This window comes from Aegilops tauschii, chromosome 6, assembly GCF_002575655.3.
Source record: "Aegilops tauschii subsp. strangulata cultivar AL8/78 chromosome 6, Aet v6.0, whole genome shotgun sequence".
Classification (NCBI taxonomy): Eukaryota; Viridiplantae; Streptophyta; class Magnoliopsida; order Poales; family Poaceae; genus Aegilops; species Aegilops tauschii.
The window spans coordinates 290,263,866-290,281,099 of NC_053040.3; the positions used below are offsets into that span (position 1 = coordinate 290,263,866).

At 45.9% G+C, this 17,234-nt stretch overlaps 2 protein-coding genes across 3 annotated transcripts; both read right to left on the reverse strand.

Annotated features, from left to right (window-relative positions):
* Positions 1–4,876: 4,876 nt before the first annotated feature.
* On the reverse strand, positions 4,877–11,180 carry LOC109746753 (2-oxoglutarate-dependent dioxygenase DAO). Of its 2 annotated transcripts, none has more exons than XM_073501421.1 (3): positions 10,713–11,180; positions 10,282–10,612; positions 4,877–5,166 (listed from the first exon to the last, which is right to left on the reverse strand). In XM_073501421.1, the coding sequence occupies exons 1-3, from the start codon at positions 11,045–11,047 to the stop codon at positions 4,987–4,989; spliced, it is 846 nt and encodes a 281-aa protein (XP_073357522.1). In that variant the 5' UTR covers positions 11,048–11,180; the 3' UTR covers positions 4,877–4,986. The 2 variants fall into 2 exon arrangements, with proteins under 2 accessions (XP_073357522.1, XP_020161450.1); XM_020305861.4 differs by lacking the exon at positions 4,877–5,166 and adding an exon at positions 9,087–10,188 and having other exon boundaries at positions 10,713–11,167.
* Positions 11,181–11,718: 538 nt separating this feature from the next.
* On the reverse strand, positions 11,719–16,242 carry LOC109746752 (uncharacterized). The gene is made up of 9 exons (XM_020305860.2): positions 15,997–16,242; positions 15,667–15,894; positions 14,935–15,056; positions 14,641–14,701; positions 13,885–14,025; positions 13,289–13,396; positions 12,787–13,015; positions 12,181–12,429; positions 11,719–12,070 (listed from the first exon to the last, which is right to left on the reverse strand). The coding sequence occupies exons 1-9, from the start codon at positions 16,126–16,128 to the stop codon at positions 11,988–11,990; spliced, it is 1,353 nt and encodes a 450-aa protein (XP_020161449.1). The 5' UTR covers positions 16,129–16,242; the 3' UTR covers positions 11,719–11,987.
* Between the last annotated feature and the right edge of the window lie 992 nt (positions 16,243–17,234).

Consider the following 17,234-nt stretch of genomic DNA (forward strand, 5'->3'; position numbering starts at 1 on the left):
AGATTCGCGTATATAACCTTTGTCGAGCAGCTCCTGTACTTGATGCATAATCTCCTTCGTCTCCTCTGGATTGGTACGGTATGGTGCACGGTTGGGTAGCGATGCACCGGGAACTAAGTCAATTTGATGCTCAATCCCTCGAATAGGTGGAATATTCAATTTCAGTTTAGGAAGATGGTCATGATCTCGTACCTCATGTGGTGGTGCATCCCTACCGTTGCGATGATATGCATGAGGACGACCTGGTGGTGGTGGTGCTGGTGGTTGCACGTAGTTCTGATTTTGATCAACCTCATCCTCGTAATGGTCCTCCACCTCTGCAGTAGCAGCAGGAGCTATAGAAGCACAACACCAGGTACAGCAGCTCCAGAAGTTTGACCATCCTCAAGAGGAACACGCTTCGCTCGTCCGAACTGATTCAGAAGGGGGCGTTGTTGTTGTCGTTGTAGTGGTGCGATAGGTGCAGCCGGCGGTGGTGGTGGAAAACGCGAAAGCAATTCAGCAAACTTGTTATCGAGCTTTATTTCAAACATCTTCTCCATGCCATCTATCTTCTCCATGGCCTCTTCAAATCTGTTTAGCACATCTTGCACCTGTCCACTCATCATTTGCTGAAACTTATCATGAAGCTCCTTGTTCGTCAAGTTCTCCCAGTCAGTCTCGTCGGCTTGTGATCCTGGCATGGTTAGCAGCAATAGAAACACACAAGAATATGATCCTACAGACTACTAACAAGTGGTGGTGGTGGCGGGTGTCACAAATCCGTCAAGCAAATCTCAAATTCTTACCAGTTCTTACCCAGCAGCAGTCGGTGATCGGCAACCGATGTAGTCAAAACTCTCAAAGCTTGGATAGAGCGATTACCAGGGAGAGTCAAACGCATGATGTAGATGTATGTGGAGCTGGGAAGGCTTATAATATGGTAGCAAAAAGGGTCAGCAATAATCAATTCAGAGATGCAAAGTTGAATAAACGCTCAACGACGGTACTGTGCTTGTCCTAGGCTAGACCGTGCTAGAGACGCGAGCCTAGAACACTAACAAAATCACGGCGCTGCACGTAAACAAGGGAAAAGCACACTTTGGAAACTTTTTTTTTCGCTCTGTTTTTTTGCGCTCTTTTTTTGCGAAAAATCACTATAATGGCGAGTGTCTCAAAACTCTTCCCAGGTCAAACTGACAGGATGGGTACAAATTTTTTTTTACTATTTTTTTCGGAAATCAGGGCAGCGACGACGAAAAAGTGCGACAAAAAATCACTATGATGGCGAGTGTCTCAAAAGACTCTTTTTTTCCGAGACCTACTCAGGCAAGGAAACACGAAACAGAAAATAGATGGATCTCGAAAACAAACCTAATATGAAAAGAACTCGGATTGGTGGTGGATATATGGCAGCGGTGGTGGTATATGGTAGCGGTGGTGGTATATGGATACGGATCGGTGGTGGTATATGGATACGGATTGGTGGTGGTATATGGATACAGATTCAGAGCGGTGGCGGATAAGCAGTGGTGGTAGATGGCAAGGCGATGATGATGGTGCGGCGGCGGCATGACAATTTATGACCAGAACTCAAAACTCTAAAAGACTAGACTCTAAGACCAGCAACTTGACACGACGATGCAACCGCAAATTCAACAAAGCAAAAACCCTAAAAAGATTATGCAAAGGCTCAGATTGGTTCGGATATGATGAACTAACCCTAATTTTTTGTGTGGCTTTTTCGTGGACTGTAGGTATGAAGAACAGACTCGATCTAAACTACAAAAAACTGTAAAATCTCACCGAGCAGCCTGGAAATCTGATACCACTTGATAGAGGCAAAGGTGTCCCGATGTTTCGATGAGATGGTGGCTATCATTTTCTGTGGGAGTCGACTTTGACGATCCGACTACGAACGTGCGAGACGTCGCGCCTTAGCAATCGCTAAACCAACTTCCGAGGGTTATTGACCACGCCGGAGCACGATCAACCTGACCACGAGGGCCTGTTTCCTGCGAGCAAACGAAGAACAAGCAAGAAACTAAGATTGCAATCTGGATATTGCGAAAATAAGAGGAAAGCTTTATTAATGAAGGTGGGGTTCTGTGATGCCTTGGTCTGGTCGTTGAACACAAACGAAGTACGCGAAGTTGCAGCTATGGCGAACTTTTAATCTAAACAAAACCCAAAGTCTAAACGACGCCCTAAGGGCTGTATATATGGAGGAAGAGGAGGGAATTTCGTGGCCCTTGAGGGAGGGGTCCGAAACCAACCCTAACTCTTGTTTCCCCACACATACGGACTCTAAAAATAGCCTATACTTAAGTATTTCAAAATTACATGGGCCTGGCCCAATAATAAGGTGACGCAGCACCTAGAATAGCCTATGGACGAATATTATAAAGTGGCATCTTGTATATTTCGTCCAAGGCTTCATGCACTCATTATGGTGGCCTCAAAGTCCTGAAATCATCACTTGTAATTCCGTTCTTGTTCCCCTCGCGCATGCCATCATCTCCATGCTTGGTCTTGCTCCAGTGTTCATCCCTCTTATCCATGACAGGCCCTTCATTTGTAAGCAAAACAAATGTATCCAATTTAGGCAGCAACATATTCTCATGAACATTAGAATCATTACCAAAAAACGGAAGTACCTGATAATTTAATTGGCGTGCGCGAGCTCTAGTAATTGGTCCAGTATGTATAGCAGCAGGGGCTGTGGGTGTAACAATGGTATTGATGTCCTCATCAAGCTGGCTACTGCTTCAATGGAGAAGAGAATGGAATACCGGAGAGAGAGAGAGAGGCATGCGAGAATAAACATTGTGTGGCCGTTGAAGAAGATAAGATGAAGGCACAAAAACAGTGGGTGGGTTCACAAAGGACACGTGGGAGAAGAGAGAGGCGACTTACGAGTCACTCTTATCAGCCGGTTGAAAATAAACAATTTCCAAAAATAAGTTTAAAATATACACACAAATTAAACATAATTAAGCATTAAAACGGTCTGTCAACCGCCGTCCAAAATTCACTTAAACATAAATTTTAAAACTGAAAAAGCATCTCCCTATTGCAAATATTCCTTAGAGTAATGTTTGTATTAGTATATTTTCATGTTCATAATTATAGAGTTTATATTCTATGTTATAACTGCTATGATCGTGGAATATGTGATTTAGTGGAAAACTCATATGCATGTGTGGAATGAGAAATGGTTAAATCAAACTCAGATGTTGTTGCTTCCGCTGACTTATGTATTCGGGCCTTCGTGGCCCTGGCTTGTAATATAAAGTTTTATGTTTGAATTTGTGTCTAGAGTTGTGTTGTGATATCTCTGATCTTGACCGTGCACATTTTCATGTATGATTAGTGCACGATTAAGTGTGGGGTATCACATACTTGTACCCAATGCGAGCAAGAGGGTTGTCAATCCCTCTGTACTCATTAATTGCAAGGATTAATTCTGATAGTGATAGATAGATAAATATAAAGTAAAATAAAAGATAATAAATTGCAGCAAGAAATTTAGGGTTTTAGTAAATATGAAGTGAATAGACCCGGGGGGTCATAGCTTTCACTACATGCATCTCTTTCATGAGCATAGTAACGGTGGGTGGATAAATTACTGTTTGGTAATTGACAGAAAAGCGCATAGTTATGACCATATTCATGGCATCAATATATAGGCATTACGTCTGAGAAAAGTAGACTGTTAATCTTTCTAAATCTACTACTATTACTCCATCCCTCGACCGCTATCCAGCATGCATCTTAAGGTACGGAGTAATGCTTGGAGCATGATGACATAATGTAGACAAAGTAGAATCAATCAATATGATTTTTTTGTGGGAAATCTTCCGATCTATTCATCTTTAATCATGGCAGTACAACGAATACCAAAAATAATAAAAATTACATCCAGATCCATAGACCACCTAGCGACGACTACAAGCACTGAAGTGAGCCGAAGGCGTGCCGCCATCATCGCCCCTCCATCGCCAGAGTCGGGCACAACTTGTTGTGGTAGACAGTCCGAAAGTCATCGTGCTAAGGCCCCATAGGACCAGCGCACCAGAACAGCAATCGCCGCAGATGAAGAATAACATAGATCGGAAGGATCCAATCCGAAGACACACGAACGTAGACGAACACCAACGAGATCCGAGCAAATCCACCAAAGATAGATCCGCCGGAGACACACCTCCACACGCCCACCAAGTTGCTAGACGCACCACTGGAACGGGGGCTAGGCGGGGAGACCTTTATTCCATCTTCAGAAAGCGGCCGCTGAAGGAATTTTGCTTCAGTTGGACTTTGAAAAAGCTTATGATAGAGTTCAGTTTTCCTGAGCAGAACACAAACCCTAACAAAATTGAAAGAAACATCTTTCAATATGATTAACCCCCCATCATTTTACACTTAGTAGCAACAATACAATACGTGCCTTGCTACTCCTCATGTCATAGAGTAAGGTCGACGCAAGATTGAATCTACTACCAAGCACCTCTCCTACCGAAGATAAATTAATCTAATTGGCCAAAGAAGATAAATAAATTGGAGAGAAATACAAGGCTATAGAATCACACATAATAAATCTCAGAAAAGACTCAGTTACTTTCAATGAACAATATGATCATAAACGCACAATTCATCGGATCCCAACCAACACACCGCAAAGATTACACCGAATGGATCTTCGAAGAGATCATTGTATTGAAGATCAGAGAGAAAGAGGGAGAGAGAGAGAGAGAGAGAGCGAGAGAGAGAGAGATCTAGCTACTGCTATGGACCCGTAGGTCCTGCGGGAACTACTCACACATCATCATGAAGGCCACAAGGTTGATGAAGATGGCCTCCGTGATCGATTCCCCCTCTGGCAGAGTACCAGCGGAGGCCTCCAGATGGGATCGCGGAAGAACAGAGGATTACGGCGGCGATAAAATTGTATCAGGTCTTGCTCTGGTGGTTTACGGATTCATGGAAATTTATAGGCATGAAATTAGGTCAAGCGGAGCTATGTGGGGCCCACAAGGTCAGGTGACGCCCCCTGGGGATGCACCATGTGAGCTTGTGGATCTCCCCTAGATCTTGTGGCCTCCCCCCGAAACTTCTAGGGTCTCTCCTGGTCCAGGAAAAATCACCGTAAAGTTTCATCATGTTTGGACTTCGTTTGGTATGGCTTTTCTGCGAAACAAACAAATCGACAAAAAACAGAAACCGGCACTAGGCATTGAGTTAATAGGTTAGTTTCCAAAATGATATAAAATGTCATATAAAGCATACAAGCTTGATAATATAATAGTATAAAACAATAAAAATATATAGATACGTTGGAGACGTATCACGACTTAGCAGAGTGGCGTTCCAGGGGTTTGGCTCCAGACGTTGGGTCTTCGCTTCTTGTATCCGATAATCTCCTCTGGAGAGAACTTTGTCGATGATGAATGACTTTTCTTCGATAAGTGGAATGTTTTGCTTGAGCGTCTACTTTGGCGGTCCCATGGTGGGGAGAGCTTGTCCTTTCCCGTCTTGTCCTGGTACAGACATAGGACGAGGTCGCCGACATTGAACGTCCGACTTCGTACTTCCTGTTCCTGATAGCAACAAAGTTGCTATTGGTAGATGGACAAAGGAACTCTATGGATGCCCTCAACCCATGAAGAAGAAGGTAAGTCACTCGATCATACTTTTTTATCCATTCAAATTTTAGATTCCTACTGGTCACTTTGACAAATCTGGTTGCTGAAAACCGACTACTCAACTATACTGATGAATTCAGTGTCTGCCACATCTGCAATAAAAGCTCTGAAGGACTACAAGGAGTACAAAAAAACCTTGAAAGACGCCCGAGAGAAGGTCTAGAAGTTTGAGGCGATCGCACCCTTGTACTCAAGTTGCTTCTTTGTCAAATGTTGATTCATTCCTTTTTTGGAAGTGTCCTCACAACTTTTGTAGGATTCTAACATTTGTTCGGTTACTTTGTTGAACTCTTTCTAGTTGATGTTCTATCATCTCGTTTCAATTATCAACCTCTCAACGGCAAACTCAATCCTAGTTGGGATGAGTTTTTCTTCCCTTCTTGCTTCAACTTACTCAAAGGGCAACCATCTTCGGTGAGCAACACAAGCATTCGAAGGATGTTGGTTCTTCCTCTTCTGCGCTTATAAAATTTGTGTTTGGCTTTCTATCACGTGTTTCATCGACTTTCTTTTGTTGGGATGTGCTTTTCCCCACGAGTGAATTGCAAAAAACCACCACATTCTAAGTTCACTTTCGGATTTGCCACCACATTCCTTATGCGCTCCAAAAATCTACCGGTTTCCTTACTAATTTTCTCAATAAACATTGAAGATGGTTCAAGACAAATTAATCCAATTTCTGACATGCCAGGCCCGCTAGTCAGGTCCACACGGCACTAAAAGTCAACATAAAGGAAGTTGACTGTTAAGTTAAAAGGAGGGGCCACCTGTCAGGGCCCAATCCACAAATCTCGTCCAGCTCCTCACCCCAGCCGAGCGCCACCACCTCGCGCATGGTCTGCCGACTCCCTCGGCCGGGCGCGCCGCCGGTGAGGCTGCCTCCGGCAGCCACGTCCCCTTTCCCCCTTCTCCTTCTCTCTCCCTGGCGCCTCCTCCTTACACTGCGCCCGCTCGCCCAATGGTTGCCGAGCAGAGGCGGCCACGGCTCGCGAGCAGCGCTCGCCGCAGCGACAGATGGCCCCGCCATGGCCTGCTCTCGCCACCACACCGTAAGCCGCTGTGTCGGCCTTCTTAGGCCAGGGAAGACCGTGCCACTGCCCCCCTCGCTTCCTGCTTCTGTGACGCGCGTGGACGGTGTTGGGCTAGCCATGGCCGAGGGGATGCGTGGCCGAAGCTTGGTGGCGTCCATGGTGTCGTTCTTCAGGGCAGGGAGTAGGGTGTGGCCGGGACGAAGCTATGGCCTTGCTCGGCTCCAAGAACCGCCGCCGTTCGCTGCCGAGAACTGTCGGTCCTCTGCGCGCAAGCTGTTTGAAGAAATGCCGTAGAAAGAAATATGGTAGCAAGCTCTAACGGATGGGTCCTACATCCAACTTGACGGTCAATGCTGTTTGTGTTGACTTTTAGTGCCACTTGGACCTGACCACTGGGTCCAACATGTCAGGAATTGGTTTAATTTGTCCCAAATCGGTCATAAGTGTTTATTGGGAAAATTAGTAAGAAAACCGGTAGATTTTTGGGGCCCCCAAGGAATGTGGTGGCAAATCCGAAAGTGAACTTAGAATGTGGTGGTTTTTTGCAATTCACTCTTTCCCCGCCCACCCAACCCTGTTTTTCCTTCAAGAAATCAGAATGTTCAGCCAAGGCCAAGTGTTTCTTATCCGCACGTAAAACCTACGGTGACTTGTTTCAAGTGCATGGAGTTTAAAGACATCATTCTCGTTACCTTCAGTTTAAGTCAACTCCAGCCAAAGTGCCATTTGATAATGGTATTTTGGCGATAACTTTTGCTTGACCGGCGTTATGAAATTTTCACAGACAAGAAAAGCCTCAAATATATCTTTTCCCAGCTTGATCTCAATCTTCACCAAACGCGTTGTGTGGATTCTATCTCAGATTTTGATCTTGGTATATCTCATACTCCGTGCAAAGAAAATGTCATCATTGATGCTCTTAGACGCAAGCATAGTAATAGTAATCTAATTCTTTAATTGTCTCATTCTTTGGTTGTGAAGCATTCCAGAAGCTAAAATATTAGAGGCTCTTACATTCAACGCAGTTTTGCTTGCCCGGAAGTTTAGGGCTCCGGTTTTAAATACACATGACACTTCATCAATGTATGAGTCCTTCCAATAGATGATATAAGGTTGGTGTCGAAAAATGATTTTAGGGCAGGAGCGAGAAGGTTTTTGGGCATCCGAAAATTCAGATGATGTAAAACCGGTGCCTAAACTTTCAAACATGAGAGTACCACCATCGAAAAAGCACCCAACCCATGCTGCCGGAGCCGGGCACGGAGATCGTCGTGATCTCCGACGAGGAGTAGCTAGAATCGACGTAGTACGTAGGTTCTACTTCCTTTTGCATGTCTTTGTATGGATATAAGAATTTAACATGAAATGTCCGGATGCAAGAAGTGAAATTTAAGGCGTGCACGACCACTGCCCGTGGACGCGCCAGACACGTTTGAGGGGGCATATTTGTCATATGTGGCTGTAGATGCTCTTAGTTGTGTACCACCATCGAAGCACCCAACCTAGTGTACTACTTAGTCTATAGCATCCATATTTGACCATTAGAGCTGGACCCGGATTTTGTCTAACGCGCACAACCCAAATCTCCACCACACATCACCATGCATGTCATATCAGCCGGTACACATGCTGTCACATCTGCATGTCCACTCTCTCCCTTCTCTCTTCTCTCCCCCAAACAAATCCATCCCTTTTATTTCATCTTTTCTATCTTAAATCATTTATACCTTTTAAACCAACATTTCAATTTCAGAGCTTTTTATATATTTGAACTCCTGACAAAAGGACCTTTGTAACAAGATCATCTTGGATATATTTTGACTAGTTTAAATTTTTCAGTAACATATTTCACTCGTTTCATTAACATATTTCACTCGTTTCGCTTGTTTCAATAACAGATTTCAGTCATTTCAATGACGCATTTCACTCATTTTACTCATTTCACTAGTTTCAGTAACTGATTTCACTCATTCCGATCACATATTTCACTCATTTCACTCGTTCCAATAATAGATTTCACTCATCTAAAAAATTGATTCACTAATTTCTTTAATTTAAAAAATTGATTTAACTAACACATTTCACTCATTTCACTCGTTCCAATAACAGATTTCACTAATTAAAAAATTCAAAATAGTTGAAACATATCCAATATTGGTCTTGTTCGAAAGGTCTTTGCGCCATGATATATATATATATATATATATATATATATATATATATATATATATATGGAATCAAAATATTCGTTTAAATGATATAAATGATTTAAGTTAGAAAAGGTTGAATAAAAGGGATGGAGTTATTTGGGAGAGAGAAGAGAGAGAGAGAGAGAGTTTTTTTTTAGACGGAGGCAAAAAAATTGCCTCATCGATTAATTAAGCAAAAGAGAATTGCCCAGGTAATTAACGAAAAACAGGGCAAAAACCGATACAAATCAACCACATGTGGGCTACTCACTCGACAACCATATCCAACATGTAACGACCATCTAACCCACACTGCTACATCGCAAAGACACCCCAAACGAGGGTAACTTGGCTAGCGACCACGAGCACTGCCAAATCCACAAAGACAATGCAGGCCATAAGGACAACGCAAGAGAGCGAAGATCATCCATTAAGCAGCCGCCGACGCCTTTTCTGTGGCGTCACTCTTCTTTCCTTTGCTCCTAAGAGCCTCCTCCACAATCGCCTTGCCAGATCCAGGGCTAGCCGCCTCCAAACGTTTAAGCAAGCTATGAAGCTCTAACTCAAAGAGAATGTCATCGACCTTCTCACGCACAGAAATCTTCCTCCTCGATAATGGTTCCTCGTCGTCCTCGTCCCATCCCTGCTTGGCTCCACGGTAAATGTTGTAGATGCCTTGCTTATGGGCATCGTGCGGCTGTTTGCAGAGATCCGTTGCGGTGCTCCCGTTGTTTGGAGAATGGTCATTGTGCGCGTGAATGTCGCAACCCCTGGCGTCCTCTGAGCTCACTATCATGCCTTGATGTGCGGCATGTGTCCCGCCTCGGCGCCGTGCATCGTGTTGCTCCTGCTTCGTGTGAGGGTTTGGTGAGATCCACACCCCCTTCCAAGGCGCTTCACCGTGGGTCTTGGGCAAGAGAGTAGACATGCAGATTTGACAGCATATGTACTGAGTGATGTGATGTGTATGGTCAATGTGCGGTGCAGATTAGAATTGTGCGCCTAACTGGTTAGGCATAGCCATATTCGGCTCAAGCTGGTGTATCACGCGGCCAACCGCGCCAGGGCCTCGCCGGCATGCTCCCCGGTGGACTGCCGGAGCCGGCGGTAGTCGTCGTAGCCGAAAGTTCTGAAGAGGCGGTGGCTGCCGGCGCCGACAAAGGCGTCCGGCGCGCGGACCACGTCGTCCTTGGGCGCCAGCAAGAAGAGCGCGATGGAGACGCGCGGCACCGCCGCCACGCACTGCACGCGGTGCCTCACGTTGTGCAGCGCCCCGTTGCTCCACGCCTACACTAGATGCGCACACAGATACAGAGAGTCGAAGTCAAACGTGGGAGACGTAGGGAGGCCAGAAGATGGAGGCATCCTACTGTACTGTACCGTGGCGACGTCGCCGAGGTTGACGAGGAAGGTGCCCGGGACCGGGTCCACGGGCGCGAACTCGCCGGTGTCCAGGTCCGCCACCTCGAGGCCGCCGACGCGGTCGTCCTCCTGGAGAACGGTGAGGAAGCCGGAGTCCGTGTGGACCTGCACGCCGGTCTCCCCCACGGTGTCCGGCGTGTAGTTGTACCTGTTGATGCGGAACTGGCACGGCCAGTCCTGGAACATGCGGTCGGCCTCGGGCTCCTCCAGGCCGAGGCCCGCGGCCAGCTTCGCCGCCACGTCCACGATTAGCCCGTGCGTCTTCTCCGCATACCTTCTAATGGTCTCCCTGCACAAGAAGAACCTCCGAGCGTCACCACCTCGGGCTCGGGGCGGACGGCACAGGAAAGAAACGGCAAGAAAGGCACCTGAATAGGTACGTGACGTACCTGATGTGCGGTGGCGCGTGGAGGGAGGCGCAGAAGGCGTCGACGTCGGCGGGGGACGCGGCGTCGTAGAGGCCGAACGCCTCGTAGAGCGGGTTCGTGGCGCTCGGCGCGACGTAGCCGCTGCCGGAGATGACGTCGGCGTTGCGGCGCTTGGCGTCGTCGGGGAGGTCGAAGAGGGCGCGCACGGCGGCCTTCATGTCGTCCTGGAGCACGCGCGGCACGCCGTGGCCTGCTACCCGGAAGCAGCCCAGGCGCTGGGCCGCGTCCCGTAGCCGCGCGGCCTCCTCCGGCGCCGCGGCGGCGAGCTGCAGGTCGATCACCGGGATCCCCGCCATCCTCTCCTTGCTGCTGTGCTGCCTGATGTCGTGGTGGTTTTATGCACGAGATTTGTTTTTGTACGGGATGGCGGGGAGTGGGACCGCCTAGTGACTTCCAGCTGGGACTTGTCGGGGGCAACTCTGAGATGAACTTGGACACGCAATTTCGAGATGACCTGAAATCTTCACCGCCACGACTCTAGCTAGAGGAATCACATCATATCATGAATGTGCAATGTCTCTTTGTCTTCGCAACGTACAAAAACCAACTGACAACATAGCGGAGACACCACGGAACTTGCAAACAGACCAACACAAGATACATTGCACAGGCAAAAAAGGCTTGGGGCACACAACTTCTTTCCATGGGAACGGGGAAGACGGCAGCAGCCTATCCATCAAATCGTCACCAGAATCAACCATGACAAGACGGTAATGCTACTCGGCTGATGTTCATTCGAGAATGACAAATCATATGTTTTTTATGACAATTTATATTGTCGCCAGGATGTCAATTTTAGTTTGTAAGCACGGTAAATCCTGACAAAAAATGAACTTGGGTGGATTTGTCATGCTTGCCAACTAAACTTGTCATCCTCAGCCAACACAAACTGCCATGCAAATCGTTCGTAGTTGTCATCCTTCCTAGCTGACCGTTCGCTGGTTAAGAGGGTCCTAACAAAAACGCATAGAAAACAAACAGATAAACCCGTATATCCGTTCATTGTCAACCAAAGGGATTTCCATGACATGATTTCTCCACCATGCTATACGGAGACTCATCACAGCTTCGTTACATTTGTCCAGTATGTGCTCACAGCGTGCTATATTCACAATCAAGTGTTCGTGTTGATCCTTGTCCAATCAACATCCCTGCTCACCTGGTCAGTGTCCAATTCAGTTTTTCCAACTCTAGTCAGATCGAAACGTCTCTGCTCTTGTCCTCTGTCATGTGTGGCTATGCCATCTTGCACTTCCTAGTGAACAGTTTAGTAGCTGAGCAGCAGGCGATTACGAGAAGCGCCACAGCAATGACAAAAACTGCAGGTAGCATATGAAGTCCATCAAGACATACAACTAGATAAGTGCTGCAATGTGAGGAAAGAGACAAATCATGGTTTGAAATGTTGAGATCGATATTAGTAGCATACCGGCAATGGTGCCAAAGAACAGCAGCGCAAGGCGGTACCGTACCAGCCATGGAAGCTCTGTTTCGAGACTACAATGTGCTTCAAAAGAATGCCCTTCTTTTTTGTTTGCATGTGCATTTGATGGCTTCAGCTCAGATATAGGGAACTCCACACCATCAACAGAATTGCCATGTAAATCTCTTAGTTCAATTTTAACCCGTGGAGGTACTGCATTCCAATCTATTTCGATGGCTCCAAAATTTGGCTGACCTGATACATACAACAACAGAAGGACCAACTGATGAACGAGTACAAGAACAACTCAAACCACAGCAGAAAATAAATTAAATACGGGCTAAAAATTCGTAGTGATTCACAGTTTCAAGGTAATAGCATTAAACTGCAGCTTTTAGAAGAGAAAACGTGTGAAGCTACAAGTACTAAATATGCAGATGGGGTAAACAAAGGAACAGATTACAACTACACCAGCAACCGAAAAGAACCTTCGTATTGTAATATGATAGAAGCAAGGCAATTCGGTAAGCCAAAACTTCAAACACGTTCTAAGGTAATTGTTTCTTAGGGGGGTATATGCTGTCATGACATTCTAATGAAATGAAAGCTTACCATATGAGCATGATTTGTGACGGCAGTTAGGGCTGAAGACTCGCATGGGGGTTGGTGTCAGCCAAGCCAGAAGTCTCATAACAGATTGGAATACTGCTGGTACAGAATTCTCGACAGACTGGGTAAGACCACTTGAGGTAATATCATACAATGGATATTGAGCACCACAGTCAAAACGAGCAATTTCTCCAAAATGAACATCACCACTAATAAATAAGACCCCATTTCTCTGCATATAGTCAGCAGTTAGCACATGTTCCATGAAAATAATAAACAGGTAAGGCAAATATTAATTTTAGATGACATCTGTGGAATCTTGTTAAAAATCCAACACTCCTAGAATGAGTAAATCTAAAGCTTTACAGCATGCTACAAGGACACCTGTTATCAAACTGGGCAACATTTTTTCTAATATGAGAATACTTTACATGGGTCATAAACAAAGTAAAACTCTAAAATATGGCAGCTACTTCATAATGATAGTAAGGTAATAGTAAGCAACCTTACTGCTATCGATCAGTCTAAACAGCCGTTCTCTTTCCCTCGGAAAGCGTGCCCAGGACTCCACATAGAACAAAGGTCCAGTGGTGGCAGAAAGATTGGACACCACCTGCATTAACACATTGGAAAATGTTCTGTTACTCTATGCTACTCCAATGAAAAACCAAATACAGATAATAATAAATTAATAATGGAAGTGCCAAAAGAAAGGCCAAAAATCTTCTTCTGCAGTCATTCAGCAGCTGTTAAACACATGGAAGATCGTATTATTCAAATTCTCTCACTAAAATCAATCATAGATGCCACTCATGTTGCTGAATCTTTTGATCTATGTATGAAGTTATAAGAGAATCTTTGGTTCAATACTATCATCTGCCACCAAATTGTGATGACGAACTGAAGGTGTATACCCAAACTTTGCAAATTCCTTATACCACACTAATTTTCTGCATGTTCCAATGCTTTTATGAAAAGTTTAAGTTTACAACATGACCAGTCATGATCCTAGGCCAGATCCATACTTTGCAGTATCCTATATCCATTTCCACCAGAGTTTACCCTGTGTCTATTTTAGGACTAGTGAGAGAATATATTTACCTGAATTGAAGATCCAATGATGGTCATCTCTGACTGAGGACCACGTAGCTCCCTCTCCAGCCACTGCCACTGAGGATCTCCAAGTATAGCTCCATCACTTAAGAGTGGGTCTCTGTGATATCTGGTGTCCAACATTATTACCTGTAATAATGTATGAATATCTGTAGTGCACGTAAAATTAATAGTGAAGGGGAATCTTCAATGAAATTTGCAAACACACTGGTTCACTTTTGTGATTTTGACTGATAAATCACCATTTTAGAGCATGTAGAAGTTGTCAACAACTCAAAACTTATGACAGTGCTCATTATATCTGCCAGGGTGCTATTTTATACTGGTTATAAACAATGAGTGTATTGTGTTTAACCATGCTGGACTTAACAAATATGGAGTAGCATACAAACTATATATGCAAAAGCAACATCAACTTAAAAGACAAGCACAAATCAGCACTCACAAGGTACCAGGTTGTTACAAACCTAACTTGTGATGGGGGTTTCCATGTAAGGAATATAAATAATGAAGCAAAAGATGCTGAAGGAATAACTAGAAGAGCTCAAATATTTATTCTAGAAACCTATGAAATGGTACTTGGTTGCAAGTTATACAAGGATAAAGGGGGAACGTGGTGCACACTGGAAGAATCGCAAACATGTTTATGTATGCCTATGGAGACATCCTATTTGAACAAGAGTTTGACAAGTATAATACTTCAAGTTTTACAGAAAAAGTTGGACATGGTATTATAGACTCTACCTTTACACGTTTTCCTTCGGGGCCAAACATGTATGAGGCATAAACACCTGCTTGTTTCCTCCTAAATAAACAAGAGAGAAAGTACTGTGAGGTTTCTGATGGCCTGCAACTGTAGGTGTGAAGATCCTGAAATATTCATAGAAGATTCGAATATTCTGCGGAAAAACAGATTTGCAAGAAACATCATAAAGCAAAAAGAAAGGAATTCTGGAGTACCACCATTTACAAGGCAGTGACCGCATACAAAAGAAGATCAAGAACTCATAATTAATTCCAGCGGTCATGCGTATATACCGTGGACTGTCTTCATCTTCATCCAGGAAATCTAATAGAAGCCTTTGGGAGAACACTTTTCCACTATATTCCTTGCCTGCATCATTCACTCCATAATCATGGTCATCCCATGTTCCAATGACCTGCACATTATAGTGAACAATAGTGATGCCAAGTTCTTAATTAACTAGTAAAAGTGGAAATTTTGAAATAAGAAACGATAACAAAGTTGGGCGAATCTTCATGTGCTCAACGGATACGAAAACTGTCCCGATTCGCAAAAATAGCACTGAGCAATAAAATGAACAAATAAATTTTTGTGGTGGCCTACTGCTCACTGCTCAGTTGCAGTAGATTAACATTCTAGATAGCATGAAATTGACTCCCTCACTGCTGTGGAATAATCAGTGCCATCAACATAGCTGCATTGCATGATACTGAATTTTGTAATGAAGACAAACACAACCCCAAAACCACAAGAAACCTCCCCCACCCAGCTCCAACAAACCATATTTTGGACTTGCAGACACAGAGACCAGACAAAACAATGGACTATTTAACCCTGTAGTAATAAAGAAGCAAAATCTCACAAGACAGTGAAGTCACTAGCAACAACAGTGGGTGCCATCAAGAAACGGAACTGGTCCTGGTCGACCCTAAAGAAACAAAATCTAACGACCGACTACCGAATACACAGGCAATGGCAATTGACTACAGCTAGCAATTCAAGAGAGCAAGCGGCGGGGAGCTCACCCTAGCCCTCTCCCTCAGCTTGGCGTACCCCGGGTTGGCCTTGGCCAGCTCGTACTTCCCGCGCAGCTCCTCCTCGGTCGCCGGGTAGAAGCGCGGCACGTTCCTCCAGGGCCCCACCGTGCGCTCCCTCCCGAACACCCGGGACGGGCGCTTGTTGTCCCCGTAGACGTTGTCCCCGAGCCAGATGAAGACCTGCGGGTCGAACCCCACGATGGCCTCCCACACGGGCTGCAAGGAAACAACAGCAAACAGACCCCCGTCACCTCCATCCACTCAAGCAAGGGCAAGGAAGTTGAGACCAGGCGGTGCAGCGGGCGTTCCGTCGAGCACCTGGGGCGCGCTCTGGTTGGCGCAGGAGCCAAATGCGATCCTGGACACCACGGCGGTGGTGTTGGGGGCGGCGCGGAGGGAGGGGACGAGGAGGATGAGAAGGAAGAGATGAACGAGCCGGGAGCCGGCCATTGGGGCGAGCGAGCTTGAGAGCAGAGAGGAGAAATGGTGGGGGTTCCGCGGAGAAGTGGGGGGATATTCCAGTTCCCACGTTTTCCTTTTTTTTCGAGAATTGCATCGATCGATCCTGGTGCTACGTGTGATGTGGTAAACGAAGCAGGTGGGTGGCTGACGAGGCAAGCAACAGCTTTGACGATCCTGTTTATTGTTCTTCTTTTTTTTTTTAAGAAAATCCAAACTGAAACGCAAAAACAAAGGACCATAAACACCTAGAGTACCCTAAGACAACCATAACACAAGAAGATCTCCGGAGGCCTGTGTTATCATCCCTGAATCTTGAGAGAAGACCCCTGCAGCAGAAGGATCTGCAACCAGTCGCAAACAGGTCATCATCTTCGACCACGGTACAATTGTCGCCACTCTGTTTCCTCTTTTTTTGACTGAGAGGGCATGGACATCAATCCAACACACCTGCAACAGCCGTCATCATCTTTGGCTTTGAGTACCGCGAAAAGTGTCCCTTCCGGAAAGAAGAGAACTCGAGTCATCCGACCGGTCCAGCACCGCGGCCGGGCATCCACCCAGGCAAAGCAGGATCTCCCACCAGCATCAGCGCAGAGAAAGAAGAAGGACAGCAACAGCAAATCGTACCAACAAGGAAGAAGAAAGGTCTTCGTCTCCCTACCTCCATCGCCCATCTGAGGATCCAAACGGCCAGTGCAGATGGACCTCCAACAACTATAGCCCGCGACCTCGACGAGATCCCGGGATCCCCAACACCGCTGGCTCCTAGACAAAGACAAAAGCCTCGCCTGACCGCGAACGGAGCCCGGAGAAACTTATTCCGACGCGACACCACCGCAACGGCCTCGGCAGCGTCTCCCTCAACCCTAACCCTACCACACACCCACCTAGTAAACAGACCCGAGATTCCCCCTCCCTCCCGCCGCCGGAGTGGCCGACGGAGAGAGAGGGAACCGGCGGCGTCACGGGCGGCGCGCAAGGGACCCCTAGTCGCCTCCTTGATCGCCTCGAGCGATCCAACTTTTCCGGGCGTGCGGTTGGCGACGCGTACTTCCTCTTCTTCTTTTTCTAAATACTCCCTCCATTCATATATA

Excerpts from the sequence above, each read along its gene's own strand:
- LOC109746753 (XM_020305861.4), bottom strand. The coding sequence starts at position 11,047 with ATGGCGGGGATCCCGGTGATCGACCTGCAGCTCGCCGCCGCGGCGCCG. Across the intron at positions 10,613-10,712 it reads CACGCGCCACCGCACATCAG|GGAGACCATTAGAAGGTATG; the intron begins GTACGTCACGTA and ends CTTCTTGTGCAG. Across the intron at positions 10,189-10,281 it reads ACCTCGGCGACGTCGCCACG|GCGTGGAGCAACGGGGCGCT; the intron begins GTACAGTACAGT and ends CATCTAGTGTAG.
- LOC109746752 (XM_020305860.2), bottom strand. The coding sequence starts at position 16,128 with ATGGCCGGCTCCCGGCTCGTTCATCTCTTCCTTCTCATCCTCCTCGTC. Across the intron at positions 14,026-14,640 it reads CCGAAGGAAAACGTGTAAAG|GTAATAATGTTGGACACCAG; the intron begins GTAGAGTCTATA and ends ACATTATTACAG. Across the intron at positions 12,071-12,180 it reads GTTCTTTGGCACCATTGCCG|TTTTTGTCATTGCTGTGGCG; the intron begins GTATGCTACTAA and ends TGCTACCTGCAG.